Genomic DNA, 15,107 nt, shown 5'->3' with positions numbered 1-15,107 from the left:
GTGGCTCCTGCTGGCCGGGTTTTCACCTGCTTCAGAACCGGTTTTGAGTGGTCTGTATGCTGGAATTAGCATGTGGTCTGAGTAGCCAAGGTGTGGGCGGGGCTCAGCACGAAACGCGCCAGACATGTTTGTGTAAACAAGACAGTGATATTAAAGACAGTGATATTCATACTCTATATAGGCAGAAAGGATCAGTGACTTGTGAGAACCAAATCTGTCTCACACTGAGATTATATCTATCTATTATTCAGATGATGGTCTTATCTGCTTTCCTGTTAATAGTATGCTTTAATAATAAGGTGTGTACTAAATTTGGTCTTTTATCATTTGATCTTTTAGACAGGTGAATGATACGAGAAATTCTGTTTCTCAACAAAAAATGTTTCCAAACTATTTTTTCACATTTGAATTATGGATGTTGACTTAAACATCTGTAAACATTTTGAGGTACTAAACCTTTTTCTTCAGATAAAATACATGGATGGAATCATAGCTAATGAAACATTTCCCCACTTGAAACATCTCAGTCTTTCAGTCCTGGTGAACAGTGTAGCTGCTATCATCATGATTACATATAAAACTTCTATGGAGGGTTTCATCTCAGTTATTAACAAACATAAAAACCTGAACATGGAAAGACACGACATGTTTCACTGCTGTTTTTACACACAAGTGGTATCATTCTCATGGAACAAACACACACACAGAAAAATGGAATTTGTTATTTATGTTTAATCTTATTTTTTACTTTTGATTTGGTATTTCATAGTGATTAAAGACTGAAAAAGTTTCTTCTGAACTGAGAGAGTGAAGAGTGTGTCATTGTGTCTCTGCAGGTTGTGTTATTGTGAAATCTCAGATGAAGGCTGTGCTGCTCTGAGTTCAGCTCTGAGATCAAACCCCTCACACCTGAGAGAACTGAATCTTTCTAGGAATAACCTCAGAGACTCAGGAGTGAAGAGTCTCTCTGCTGTACTGGAGAATCCTCACTGTAAACTGGAGACACTGAGGTAAGATCATCTCTCTGAGAGTCACATGACCTGATCCTCAGTAAGACACATTCTCTTTTTTTTTCTCTCCTAATTTTCTTTGTACTCGTGTGTTTATGTTGATCATCTGTAATGCTTCATGTGTTCCTGACACAGCTCATTTACATGTAGTGACACTCACACACACAAACTCCACAGTATATTCCAGATATAAAAGTGAAAGTGAAAGTAACGTGGCATACAGCTTGGTATGGTGACCCATACTCAGATTTCGTTCTCTGCATTTAACCCATCCAAAGTGCACACACAGCAGTGAACACACACATCATGAACCAGGGGCGTAGCCATCATTTAAAAAGTGGGGGGGACGAAATGTCTAGTGTTATGTTTTTTTTTCAGTTAACCCTTGGGTAAATGACAGGTTTTATTTTTGATCATGATTTTTTTTAATTATGCTTTATATGCGTTATGATTATATATGATTATAAAACAGAAAGAAAGAAAGAAATAGAACAGCTTGCCACTGGGACAGTACCCTTAAAAGGACATCTTTGTACCTTATTTAACCCCAAAAGTTTATAGTTGTACATTAAGGTACACATTGGTACTCTAAGGTAGTAATGTGTACCCTTTTGAGTATAAAGTACAAAGATGTCCTTATAATGGTACTAAGAGTATATTGTTTACATATTTCCAATTGTATTTTGTGTATGCACAGTACATGGCACACAGTAATGGATACTTGCACATTCAAATAATACTTCATTCTTTTCTCTTCTACAGTCCATATTTCAGGAATAAAACAAGTAATTCAAAACAAACTATTGAAAGAAAATTTATATTGAACTCAACTGACAAACATGTAAAGACCTGATATCAATTATACAATTAGATGAAATAAACATTTAGTGTCACTTCTTTTAAGCTTCCTAGCTAGTTTGTTTAAAAATAGTAGCTTTTTACACAGTGTTAAAGCTAACATTTATTTCAATATATAAAGCTACTTAAAACTGCCAAAGTGTCTCTGCGACGGTCCTTCCCATCTATGAACAGCTGAATAACAGTTGAAAAACAAGGAGCAACCTCACAAGTGTTTCCACTTGGTCAAAGAGTTGGCGGACTTCTGGTAACATATTATGAAGAATACACTACTTGACATTTTTATAAAAAAGGAGTGAAGCGTTTTTTGCCGCTTTGAGCTCATGTAACCGAATGCTGGACCGCGGGTGCGACTCGAACTACAGTACTGGGGGCGCGTGATGATGACGTGACAAGTGAGTGACTGATTGCCGTGAACGTCATGTATAGACTATCTTAAACTTTCTTGTCTCTTTGAATTTTAAATCACTCTGCATTTATATACATTTCTCAATTAAAACCTCAACATGTGGTGAACACAACTCTCCACTAAAAAAGTGAGGGGGACGAATTTACTTTTTATAAAAAGTGCCCCGTCCCCCGCGTAATCTATGCCCCTGTCATGAACACACACCTACCGTGAACACACACCCAGAGCAGTGGGCAGCCATTTATGCTGTGGCGCCTCGGGAGCAGTTGGGGGGTTCAGTGCCTTGCTCAAGGGCACCTTAGTCGTGGCCGGCCCGAGACTCAAACCCACAACCTTAGGGTTAGGAGTCAAACTCTCTAACCATTAGGCCACGACTTCCCCCCAAAAAAGTGTAGTAATCCATTCAAATTATATAAACTGAGAGAGTGAAGAGTGTGTCATCGTCTCTCTGCAGGTTGTATGGTTGTGAAATCTCAGATGAAGGCTGTGCTGCTCTGAGTTCAGCTCTGAGATCAAACCCCTCACACCTGAGAGAACTGGATCTCACCGAGAATAACCTCAGAGACTCAGGAGTGAATCAGCTCTTAAGTCTTAAACTACAGAACCGAAGGTGATTTTGAAGTATTTCAGATAAACAAAAATGACATACACAAATATATAAAAGTTTATAATTTTTTTTAGTCAAGAAAAAGTTTCAGTAACCTGCTCCTATTTATGTAAACAGCATCTGATTTTAAACAGGTTCATATTCAGTGAGTTACTTTTTCCTTGTTTACTTTTAGGTTGTGAAGAAGTTTTATCTGAACCAGTCTGGCTGTTTTCCTCTGATCTCATCAACAAGGAGTTTCCACAAACAGAACTGTGGCTCACTCAGTGTGTGTTTTGTTTTTCTCTCCATTCTGTGTAAAATATACAGACTGTTGTGTGTAAAAATCACAGCTCATCTGGAGGCAAAAAGCATGACACGGTTACTACATTAACTGAAGATCTCACCCTGTACCTATACTCTGTTGTGTGTTCTTTGTGTGATGTTATTGGTCCAGATCTGATTCCTAACCAGAGTTTCCAGCCTGCCCTGGCCTGTTTTGATCCCACCTCCACCATTATGACATCACGATTGGTGCCCTAATTTAAGGAAAAAGAGGGGAAGAAAGAAGGAGTGTGGTAGAAGTGGTGATTGTGTGTGGTGTTACTGGTTTTCTTGTACTTGTGATTATAATAGAGTTCTGTGTTTTGATTCATGCCTGTTTTCCTTGAACTTTGAGCTTGCTCTTTGGCTCTTTGGCACTGTACATATCATTCACCCAACATATCATAGAGGAATATGTTTAGAACACTAAATGAATAACCTAATTACACATTATATAAATACATTAATACACACATTATATATATATGTGTGTGTATGTATATATATGTGTATGTGTGTGTATGTATATATATGTGTGTATGTACACGAGATGTTATCAGACACTGGCATGTACTGGACGGAGTTTCAGGACTCTTCATACCTGATACTGGTTTTCAGCAAATAAATAATAATAAATATAAAGGTACACCACGACCAATTATTAATACAAAAAGTTGAAGAATTGGTTGAAGAGTTGAAAGATTTGAATATGAGTGTTTAGAAGAAGACACCGAGGGATCAGACGCTGTACCTAGACAGCTGGAAGAAGATTCCAAAAGAAAAGAAGATTATAATGCATTATGTGTTATGATGTTTTATTTTCAGAATGTTCAAGAAAAATTCTGAAATGCTTTTCTTTTTCTTATAATCATGTATTCTCATGTAATAGAGTTGATTAGATTAATATTATTTATTTTACTGTAAACTTTCTTGTAGTAAACGCTTATAAAGCTTACTGTGTATTATCACTAGGGAGTATCCGCACGCAAAGTGTTTCAAGGCCTGCTGTTGAAATGACGCCTACTGTGTATTCGTGGGGAGTAATCTGCACGTGTAGTGTTTTATAGCTCGCTGACAAATTCTATGGCGGGAGAAAGCTTCAGTTCTATATAATCACAGCCTGAGAAGTCGCAGGAAGTATGACCATATATAGACATTAGCAGCGCACACAGAGTCGCTGGCGAGATATGTTTGGGAAACCGAGAAGTGTTTATGAAATAAGATGGTAGATGGTCTAAAAGGCACAAAGCCAATCAGACTGGCCACAGTGAAAAAGTATAAAAGCCCGCCTTGAATCACATTGTGTGTGCATTCTATTGAAGACAGCCTTAGTGCATGTTATACTTTAGGTGCATCAGGGAACAAACGCAAGTTTACACTTGGAGAGTGTTTCTTGGTTTGTTATAATCTTTGCATCTTAATACTTTCTACTTATTCTAGTACTGTTTGATTATTTGAAGGAAGATTTTATTTGTAACTTTTTCTTTTTATTTTACATATATTACACACAACTATCTTTATTACACTACTTTTAATAAAAACAAGGCCTCCCATTGTGAGGATCCTGAAAAGACAAAAAAGTATACAGTAAGTCTGCCTCCTTCACTTAAAGATTCAAACAATAGATTAAGTAGAAGACCTTTGAGAGGAGACTTTGTTAGAAGACCGAAGGGACTTCGAAGGACCCCTGCGTTCAAGGTAAGACCAACTTTGATAGTTGATCTTGTGTTTCCAACACGACTCCCTGCCTATTATTACACATTCCTTAGCGTGGGCACGCAGGGTTTCCTACACAATCCGAAAACACGTGTCGCTAAGGGACAAGTATGTCAGTATAATTACATCATGGTGGCCCGTACGGGGAATTGTTGGAAAGATTAATACATATAGAGTGTCTATAGTATTAATGTGAATTTCAACGTATCTACAAAGTATCTGCGGAAGGAACTATAAAGTATCCGATACAAGAGATAGTTGAAAAACTTCCATTCCGTAGAAATGAGCAATCCACTTGATATATTGGGTGTCAAAACTACCCTCTGGCCCTCACCAGCAGAGTGGGGCAGAATCGGTAGTGACACCAGGGGGAGAAATGTACGCATTAACTCCTCAGAGTATCAGAGATTTGTGTAAATCTCTGGGAAGGGATGTTACCGTCAGGGTGGACGATAACATGCCAGCCCCCACAGAACATCCAGGTTCAGCCTGGATAAGTAGTATATGGCACAAAGTTCGGGAACTTAATCTCCCATTACCATCAGAGACGTGGAGAATATCTCCGGGTGATATGTCACAAGTAAGTTTAGGTGGCATGTCAATTGTAGGAAATAAAGAAGTTCGAGATAGGACTCCCATGGCACAAGAATTGGTAAATGTACTTAGAAAAAGAACTAAGGTGGGACATTCATCAGTGGATTAGGATGTCATAGACTCAGAAAGGTCCAGGCCATGGGATGATCCTCGAACAAGTAGTCTCTACCCCTCTTTACCTCAGCCCGAGAGACTTTACTAAGGTGTTGTTTAGTACCCCAATAGCTACTGGGGAAGAATCCTCGGATGATGTATTGTCTAGTGAAAGTGAAGAGGAAAGATACATCCGACCTCGAACTAGAATAAAAACTGAGCGAGGTAGATCAACTTCAAAAGATAGGAGGAACTCTAACAGAGCAGGTGAGCAGAGAATTAAAGTAAATGACAAAGTATGTGTTAACCTCAGCCGTGTTGAACCAAGTAAAGAAGGCCGTAGTCGCCTCAGAGAGGCAAATAAGTTCACTGATTTGAAATTAAGAAAAATACTCCAGTTAGCCACTGGAAAAACAGTGAACGAGATTAAAGATAGAACAGACATAAATGAAAAGGCTAAAATGGATTTAATAGAAATGAGATGTGAAACCATGCAGGAAGCGTTATGCCATGTGATCTCCAATCTCACTGATCTGAGAGATCCCCATGTATGTGGACTGCAATACAAGCTGACTAAGAAACATAAATCAGGTCAAGAAAGAGCAGACACACCCCGATCTCAGGCTCGTGATGACTTTGACTCTGAAGATGAATGTGATAGGATTAGTGTAAGGGCCTTAAGCCCAGATAATGGAAGCTCCTCTGCTGAAGACAGCACATTGGAGACGTCAGGTGAAGTAGATGACATTTTAAGAGATATAGGCCTAAGGAAGAAGAAAGCTGCTGTAAAAACAAAGACTAAAACTGCTAAAGTAGTTACAGACCCCATCATGTTCCAAGTACTTGCAGGAACTGACCTAAAGGGGAAAGATTCACTAGAGAAAGCTAATCAACCGCTTAAAGCAGGACAAATGTTGGATGCACCGACAGAATTGATAAATCAGCTGTTGATGCACAAAATAGGGCCAGAATGGAACACTGAACTAATAACATACAAAAATGAACTAATTCTAGGAAACCCTCGTAAAAAGGAAATCAGAAAAAGTGAAGTTGAGTTCTTAGGATTTACTATAATAGGAACAGGTAAATCACTATCAGAAACTATGAGACAATGTTTAGAGAAGTGGCAAGGAGTAAAACCTACCACAGTGAAACATCTTCAAAGCCTGTTGGGAACTCTCAATTATGTGAGACAATTAATTCCCGGATATAGTCGACAGGCTAAACCCCTATACAAAAAGTCTTCCTCAAGATCATTAAAGTGGGAAGAGAAGGAGGAGAGACTAAAGGAGACCTTATTACAAATGGCCTTAGACTCAGCACAACTAGTCAGACGAGATGAAGAAACCGATCTGGTGGTTTATGTAAATAACACAGGCACCGAGATCGAAGCAGTACTCTATAATGAAGGAGGAAAAATACCAGTCAGCTTTTTCTCTTACACAAAAGAAGGTAAACAGTTGAAACATGAGCCAAATAGTGCTATAGACATCTTAATGACTATAGCTAAGCACTTGATTTCTCTCAAAACATTTGCTAAGACAAAGCAAATAGTAATTGAAGCGGACGCAGTAGAACCAGGAGGAATAACTACTTTAGAAAATGAGAAGAAAAATCTCATTAAAAACAAAGAAAAAGTCCACCAGTTCACTCGGGGAGAATTGGGAGTGATTTTGCATGAAATACAACTGAAATACCGGGTGAAGAGGGGGTCAAAGAAAGAAAAAGAAACCCATGTAGATGGAAACACCCAAGTTTTCTTTATTGATGGATCTAGCAGAGAAGGTAAGATTAGGAGTGCAATCATTTGTAAAGATAAAGGCAAGACTGTGTTCAGTAAAGTAACGGAACATGAGACAGGGAGCGCGCAGACTGCTGAAGTGGCCGCTTTGTTGCAAGCCCTAAATTTTTGCATTGACAGTGGATGGAAAAACACTATAATTGTGGCAGACTCTGAATATGTAGTAGATGCTTACAGCTAACAGCTAAGCACAAAGAGATAGCTCTCAAAGAAATGTGGATACAGATTGCTGAAATAGGGAAAGTAGTAAAACCAACAGTTGTTCATCAAAGTAGTCATACCAAACAGACAACTTATGCAGCTGAGGGAAACAGAGAAGTAGACATGCTATTTTCAGTAAAGATGGTGAAAAACCCGGAAGATAGTATGACACTTTTACAGAATCTACATAATGACAATTTACATCCATCCACAAAATGGATCGGAATGTTCTTAACAAAAAACAAACTAAATGTGTCAAATTATGTAAAGCTGTATGAAAAATTAAAATGAAATGCCCTAGTTGCAGAAAAACCATGACAGCTAGAAACAACAGTTATGGTCATATTAAAACTGAGGAAGAAGGCCAGGAAATCAGTATTGATTTTGCAGGGCCTATAAGGCCAATGACACCTAAGAAGAATTGCTATTTTCTAATGATAGTAGACAATTATACTAATGTGAAAGTAATTTATCCTACCGCAACAGCAACAGAAGCTTTTGTAGTAAAATGTTTGGAGCAGTACTTTAAACATCATGGAAGACCTTATTCGGTAAGAGGTGATAATGCTCACAACATTACAGGGAAAGAAGTAGAAGACTTTTTAACTAAACATGGAGTAAAACTGACAAAAGCAGTGAAATATCAACCTGAGTCAAATGGAATTGCAGAAAGAGCAATCAGAGAAGTTAAAGATTGGTTTACTAGAAATAAATCTAATCCATGGGATGAACTGATCATACACTGTCTTGATTATGTTAATTACAGGATTAGGACACCGATAGCTGACTCAAAGACAAAAGGATCAAATAACTTGAAACCTGGAGACACGGTTTACATACAAAGAACAATTAAAAACGGCAGATTTAAGGAAAAGGTAGGGACCGTCAATACTGTAAAAGAAATACTAGATAAACAAACAGTTTTACTAGAAAATAACAGAATAAATTCTTTACGTGATTTAATATGGCCCAAAGACCAAACTCAGAAGCTGTAACTTTTACCACAGCCTTAGAACATATCCATTCTCAGGCAGGATTAGTATATCTTCTAATCAAACCACACAACGTAGAAGTATCAGTCTTGATGAAGGCAGAAGAGTGTAGAAAGAGAGGGAGGAAGATGGAGACACCAGAGAGGGTAGCTGAAAATAAGAGCCCATAATCACGTAGAGAACTGTGTGTTCTGCAAAAGGCACACAACTACAGTGATTGGGAATAGTGAGAAAGCAGTGAGATTTAAGGCTCACTGGGAAGATGATGATAAAGGAGTTGGTGATTGTGCCATTTCAAAGTTAACATCCTGTGGGGGATGTAGGGTAATGTACCCTAAGGTGATACTGATAGAAATGGAGGAAATAATTCCTTGTTTCTGTCTGAAGTCTATTAAGTGCAAAGATTATTATGGCTTGAAGAGCTGTGGATGTGGATGTTCATGGGATGGAAGAAGTTTAGAGTCATGTACAATTTGTATGAAATTGCATGACTGTGGATGGCTAAAGCAGAGAAGCTTTAGACCAATGTTTTCAGTGAGGAAAACTGAGGGATGTCTAGGGCTGATCACCCAAATGGACATCAAAGGGTCCCTGGCTATGACAGCAGGTGACTTATTAAGTAGAGAGTGGCAGGGAACTCAGGGGTTAAGCAAAAATGGCTATAATCCCCTGATTCCATATAGACACCAGGAAAGAATGGAGCAGAGGCTTCACAAACTTTCATTACTGGCAACAGGAGGGTCCAGAAGAAGGACTATAAAAGAAAAACAGGAGATGTTAGCATCCATGATTAACTATAATCACTGGATGAGACAGGCGGTTGGCACCACAATTCTTCCAGAAGGCTTTAAGAGGCGAAGGGAGAAGGGAGAAATGACAGGAATTGTTTGGTGTGCAACTGGGCCTGCTGTTTGGGAGAAACTCCTATTAACTGACCTGATGGTGCAGTTGATATGACAAGGAGAGTCGCAGAATAGTGAGGGGGAAAAAATCCCCTGGAAGATATTGGAAACCATAAATTATGGTCCTCAGCCAAGAGTAAAACCAGAAAAAAACAGGCTCAACTCAATGGGGATGGAAACAGTGATTTTGTTGAAGAGTATTTATTTTAATATTATTCCCAGCAGCCGACAAGATGAGAGACATCAACCTTCCCAGGAGGAGAAGGAGAACTCAGGGAGAGTTCAGGTAATGGTAAAAAGGTCAATTGGTCCAACAGTTTTAGGATTGTATAGGACAATTGAAGGAGTGACTGCAGACATAGCAGTAGTAAAGGAGAAAATGTCCCTAAATCAAGGAGCAGCAGAAGGAAACGCTCCGAATGAAACCCCTAAGAATGAGGGAAGAGTAAAGAGATGGCTAAACAAAATAGGAAAACAGTTGAGTAAAGAAAACTCTTAATCTGTGTTATAGAATGAAGAAAAAGAAGGAGCACCTGTGCATCTAGCATAGGACTGATATCCTTTATAACCCTGTTTTTATTATCAATAACCGTATTAATTATAGGAAGAAATAATGAATTGCAGTAATAAAAATATTAAGGACAGTATATATGTTATAGTTAACCTGTTTAAGACAATAGATGGATCTAGTAATCTGACAATAAAACAACTTCAGGAAATACAAATAGTGGAAAAAGACAATGTAACTAAATGGAAATTGCATTGGAACATATATGCAAGAGAATTAATAAATGTAACTAACAGTTTAACTGTTATAAAGATGTATGGAGCAACTATAGGAACAATTACTTGTAGAATAAAGAATAAATGTAGTTGGTCACCCAAATCTATTGAAAGAGTTATTACATTGCTAAGAGGCCCAACTGACCTCCAGGTCAAATTAGGAAAGGAAGAATCTACAAAGGCACGTATACAGCAAGATAAGGCAAGTAATAAAGCAGGGATCCTTAATCATACCAACCCAGTGGGGATGGAAGGGGCAAATTTTTAAATATTAACTTTGCACCCAAATCATTCAAGTCTTGAAATCCCCAACAAAGATGCAAACTGGGTGACGTGTGCCAACATCACAATACAAGTTCAAGTGTGTGATAGACTTGGAAACTGTAGTCAGAAATATTGGCAGTCAGATAAAGAGAAGCAAAGGGGACCAAGGAAGGACCATTGTAAAAACAATAAGGATAGCACAATGTTTGGTTGTTATGTTAATGCAACAGAATTTCATGATCTAACTCTCTTTAAAGAGAAACTAACAAACCATTCTCTCAAAATAATGAACATATGGAGAGAGAGACATAATTGTTTAGGTCCAAATGCTACAGGATTGCACAAAGTTCGAAACAGGATTTCAAAACAGGATTTATGGAATGCATGATCAGACCTAATGACTCTGATGATATTATAGGATTTTATCAGAATCAGTGGAAGCAGAAACCCCTTTCTGGACCTCATTGGTTGACCCAGAATGTTGTATGGACCCGTGGTCCCACTGAACATGGACTGCCGATGGAAATAGTCCAAAATTCCAAACTCTTTTGCTATCTCATTAACAATGTAACAGACCAGGGTATGAGAATGTATCTGTCTTTACATATCTTCGTATGGCCAAGCATAAATACTACCACCTTATGGACAACAGGTAAAACTAAACAGCGAAAAGTCAATGATAGAAACGTTGTTTATCCAATTGGTGCTTATTTTACAGGAACAAACTGGACTAGTTATATGCCATTCAAAATAGATGATTCTGAAATAGAAAAGGTCAAACTAAAATGGAATGGAATTCCTTTAAACAGAACAAAGAATGGAACATGTCCGGGGTTAATAGGTAAAAATAGATAAATCACTGTGGACTAAAAATGATAATGGGAAAATTCAAGTAAGAACCCAATGTCTAAATCATACAGAGAAAAATGCAGTAGAATATGAAAACCTTATAGATATTCTAACGGTTAAGAACATAACAAATAAAGGAGTTCCAAAAGAATATGACATGAGTCAAAGTTTACTTGGTTGCCCACTGAAACTGTTTACTGAATGGGTCTGGCAACCATATAGTGAATCTCCTTTTAATAAAGTAGGAGTGAGTTGCTCTGGATATGGGTATAATTACACTCCAGGAGTGTTAATTATGATGCTTATGAATCAAATGCTAAAATACTGTGCTAGTGGTTTGGTTGATAAGACTGTCTTTGTTCACACTAGCAGAGATTTGTACAATCTCTACACTACTTATATGGAACCTGTAACAGCAAGCCCGAATTGGGCTTGGGTTGCTATAATGCATAAACAAGTAGCTAAAATGAAAAGGGAATATGTTTGGACAGCTGATATGGATATGCCCACCTTTGTAAGGACGTTTACCAGAGGGTGGAGAACTTTCGAAAAAATAGCAAAAGATACTGGAAAGATTTTATATGTTTGGGGAGAAAAACTTTGGAATCTAGTAGTGACAATTTGGGGAATAATCATAAAATGGTGGAATCTAGCCATGGGGGTCACAGTCCAGTGACTTCTGTGCCGGTCCCAAGCCTGGATAAATAGAGAGGGTTGCGTCAGGAAGGGCATCCGGCATAAAACATTGCCAAATCTAACCATGCGAATTGTCAGTAAGAATTTCATACCGGATCGGTCGAGGCCCGGGTTAACAACGACCGCCATCGGCGCCGTTGACCTACAGGGCGCCGGTGGAAATTGGGCTACTGTTGGTCGAAGAAGTAGAGGAGGGAGGAGAGTGCACAGACAGAGAGAGAAGAGGAAAGGTAAGAGTGTAGGACTGAGAATAGGGACTCTGAATGTTGGTACTATGACAGGGAAAGGTAGAGAGCTGGCTGATATGATGGAGAGAAGGAAGGTGGATATACTGTGTGTACAGGAGACCAAGTGGAAGGGTAGCAAGGCTCGTAGTATAGGAGCAGGATTCAAGCTGTTTTATTATGGTGTGGATAGTAAGAGAAATGGGGTAGGTGTGGTCCTGAAGGAGGAGTTTGTGAGGAATGTTCTGGAGGTGAAGACAGTGTCAGACAGGGTGTTGAGTCTGAAGTTAGAGATTGAAGGGGTGATGTTGAATGTTGTTAGTGGTTGTGAGTTAGAGGAGAAAGAGAGATTCTGGTGTGAATTCGATGAGGTGAATGAGAGTATTCCCAAGGGTGAGAGAGTGGTGATAGGAGCGGATTTTAATGGACATGTTGGTGAGGGGAACACAGGTGATGAGGAGGTGATGGGCAAGTTTGGAGTTAAGGAAAGGAACCTTGAAGGACAGATGGTAGTAGACTTTGCTAAGAGGATGGACATGGCTGTGGTTAACACTTATTTTCAGAAGAGGGAGGAACATAGAGTGACTTACAAGAGTGGAGGTAGGAGAACACAGGTAGACTACATTCTTTGTAGAAGAGGCAATCTGAAAGAGATTAGTGACTGTAAAGTGGTAGTGGGAGAGAGTGTAGCCAGACAGCATAGGATGGTGGTGTGTAGGATGACTCTGATGGTCTGTAAGAGGAAGAGGTCAAAGATAGAGAAGAAAACTAAGTGGTGGAAGCTGAAAAAGGAGGAATGTTGTGAGGAATTTAGACAGAAGTTGAGGCAGGCTCTGGGTGGTCAGGTAGTGCTGCCAGATGACTGGGAAACTACAGCAGAAGTGATCAGGGAGACAGGGAGAAAGGTGCTGGGTGTGTCATCTGGAAGGAGGAAAGACGATAAGGAGACTTGGTGGTGGAATGAGGAAGTTCAGGATAGTATCCAGAGGAAGAGATTAGCCAAGAAGAAGTGGGATATGGACAGGACTGAAGAGAATAGACACGAATACAAGGAGTTACAGCGCAGAGTGAAGAGGGAGGTGTCTAAGGCCAAGCAGAAGGCATATGACGAGTTGTACACTAGGTTAGACACTAGAGAAGGAGAGAAGGACTTGTACAGGTTAACTAGACAGAGGGATCGGGATGGGAAGGATGTGCAGCAAGTTAGAATTATTAAGGATAGAGATGGAAGAGTGAGGAGTGAGGAGTGAGGAGAGTGTACAGAGTGAGGAGAGTGTACAGAGGAGATGGAAGGAATACTTTGAGGAGCTGATGAATGAGGAAAATCAGAGGGAAAAAAGAGTAGAAGGGGTGAACTCTGTGGAACAGGACGTAGATAAGATTAGAAAGGATGGAAGGCTTTGAAGAGGATGAAAAGTGGAAAGGCAGTTGGTCATGACGACATCCCGGTAGAGGTCTGGAAGTGTCTAGGAGAGGCAGCAGTGAAATTTTTAACTAGTTTGTTCAACAGGGTTTTAGAAAGTGAGAGGATGCCTGAGGAATGGAGAAGGAGTGTGTTAGTGCCGATCTTTAAGAAGAAGGGTGACGTGCAGAGTTGCAGCAACTATAGGGGGATAAAGTTGATGAGCCATACAATGAAGTTGTGGGAAAGAGTAGTGGAAGCTAGGTTAAGGAAGGTGGTGGAAATTTGTGAGCAGCAGTATGGCTTCATGCCCAGAAAGAGCACAACAGATGCAATTTTTGCTCTGAGAATGTTGATGGAGAAGTATAGGGATGGTCAGAGGGAGTTGCACTGTGTGTTTGTAGACTTAGAGAAAGCGTATGACAGGGTGCCAAGAGAAGAGCTGTGGTACTGTATGAGGAAGTCAGGAGTAGCAGAGAAGTATGTCAGAGTGGTGCAGGACATGTATGAGAGGAGCAGGACAGTGGTGAGGTGTGCTGTAGGTCAGACAGAGGAGTTCACAGTGGAGGTGGGACTGCATCAGGGCAGGGATCGGCTCTGAGCCCCTTCCTGTTTGCTATAGTGATGGACCAGTTGTCAGAGGAGGTCAGACAGGAGTCTCCTTGGACGATGATGTTTGCAGATGACATTGTGATCTGTAGTGAGAACAGGGAGCAGGTGGAGGAAAACCTGGAGAGGTGGAGGTTTGCGCTGGAGAGAAGAGGAATGAAAGTCAGTCGTAGTAAGACTGAGTACATGTGTGTGAATGAAAGGGAGGGAAGTGGAACAGTAAGGTTACAGGGTGAAGAGGTGAAGAAGGTACAGGAGTTTAAGTACTTGGGGTCAACAGTCCAGAGTAATGGAGAGAGTGGGAAAGAAGTAAAGAACGGAATAAGGATCTCCCAAAATGTTCTGCTGATTTGGAATGTCTGAATGAAAATGTAAACCTAGTTGTAATTCAAGATGAACCAGGTATTATAGCTGATTCATCTAAATGTACAATGATTGATAATGAAGAATCTTGTCAAGGTGATGAGGAATGTCGGATAATTCGTGTTGAGAAGGGAAAGGAGATGCCTCTCCCGTCAGGGAGACAGATAATAAATAAAAGAGTTAGGGAACAAATCCAAAGGGCTCTAGAACATGAGAGAAATAGAATAAGGGCATACACAGATGCACCAAGGGCACTATTTAGGTGTAGACAATAGAGATGAGCCAGATACTCGGCTGAAACGAGTATCCAGTACGGATAAAGCACTTCTGCCGAGTACGAGTATTATACGAGTAATACGAGTCAATATCTGTGCTCGGATTGAATGAAAATCATCATTGGGTAGCTGATTGTGTCAACGTTCTGTGATAGG

General features: G+C 39.7%; 1 protein-coding gene across 2 annotated transcripts in view; it reads left to right on the top strand.

Moving 5' to 3' along the window:
* The window catches only part of LOC132837653 (NACHT, LRR and PYD domains-containing protein 12-like), a 121,827-nt gene that overhangs the window by 23,282 nt on the left and 83,438 nt on the right, over positions 1-15,107 (top strand). Inside the window, exon 11 of one of the 2 annotated variants that reach the window (XM_060857441.1) lies at positions 837-1,010. The exons of the other annotated variant lie outside the window; for it this stretch is intronic. Within the exon in view, the coding sequence (XP_060713424.1) occupies positions 837-1,010 (174 nt within the window). The remainder of the gene's footprint in view (positions 1-836; positions 1,011-15,107) is intronic. 2 annotated transcript variants of the gene reach the window in all.

This window comes from Tachysurus vachellii, chromosome 21 (assembly GCF_030014155.1).
Source record: "Tachysurus vachellii isolate PV-2020 chromosome 21, HZAU_Pvac_v1, whole genome shotgun sequence".
Lineage (NCBI taxonomy): Eukaryota > Metazoa > Chordata > Actinopteri > Siluriformes > Bagridae > Tachysurus > Tachysurus vachellii.
The sequence above is the reverse complement of the archived record's forward strand: the minus strand, read 5'-3'. Positions and strand labels throughout refer to the sequence as shown.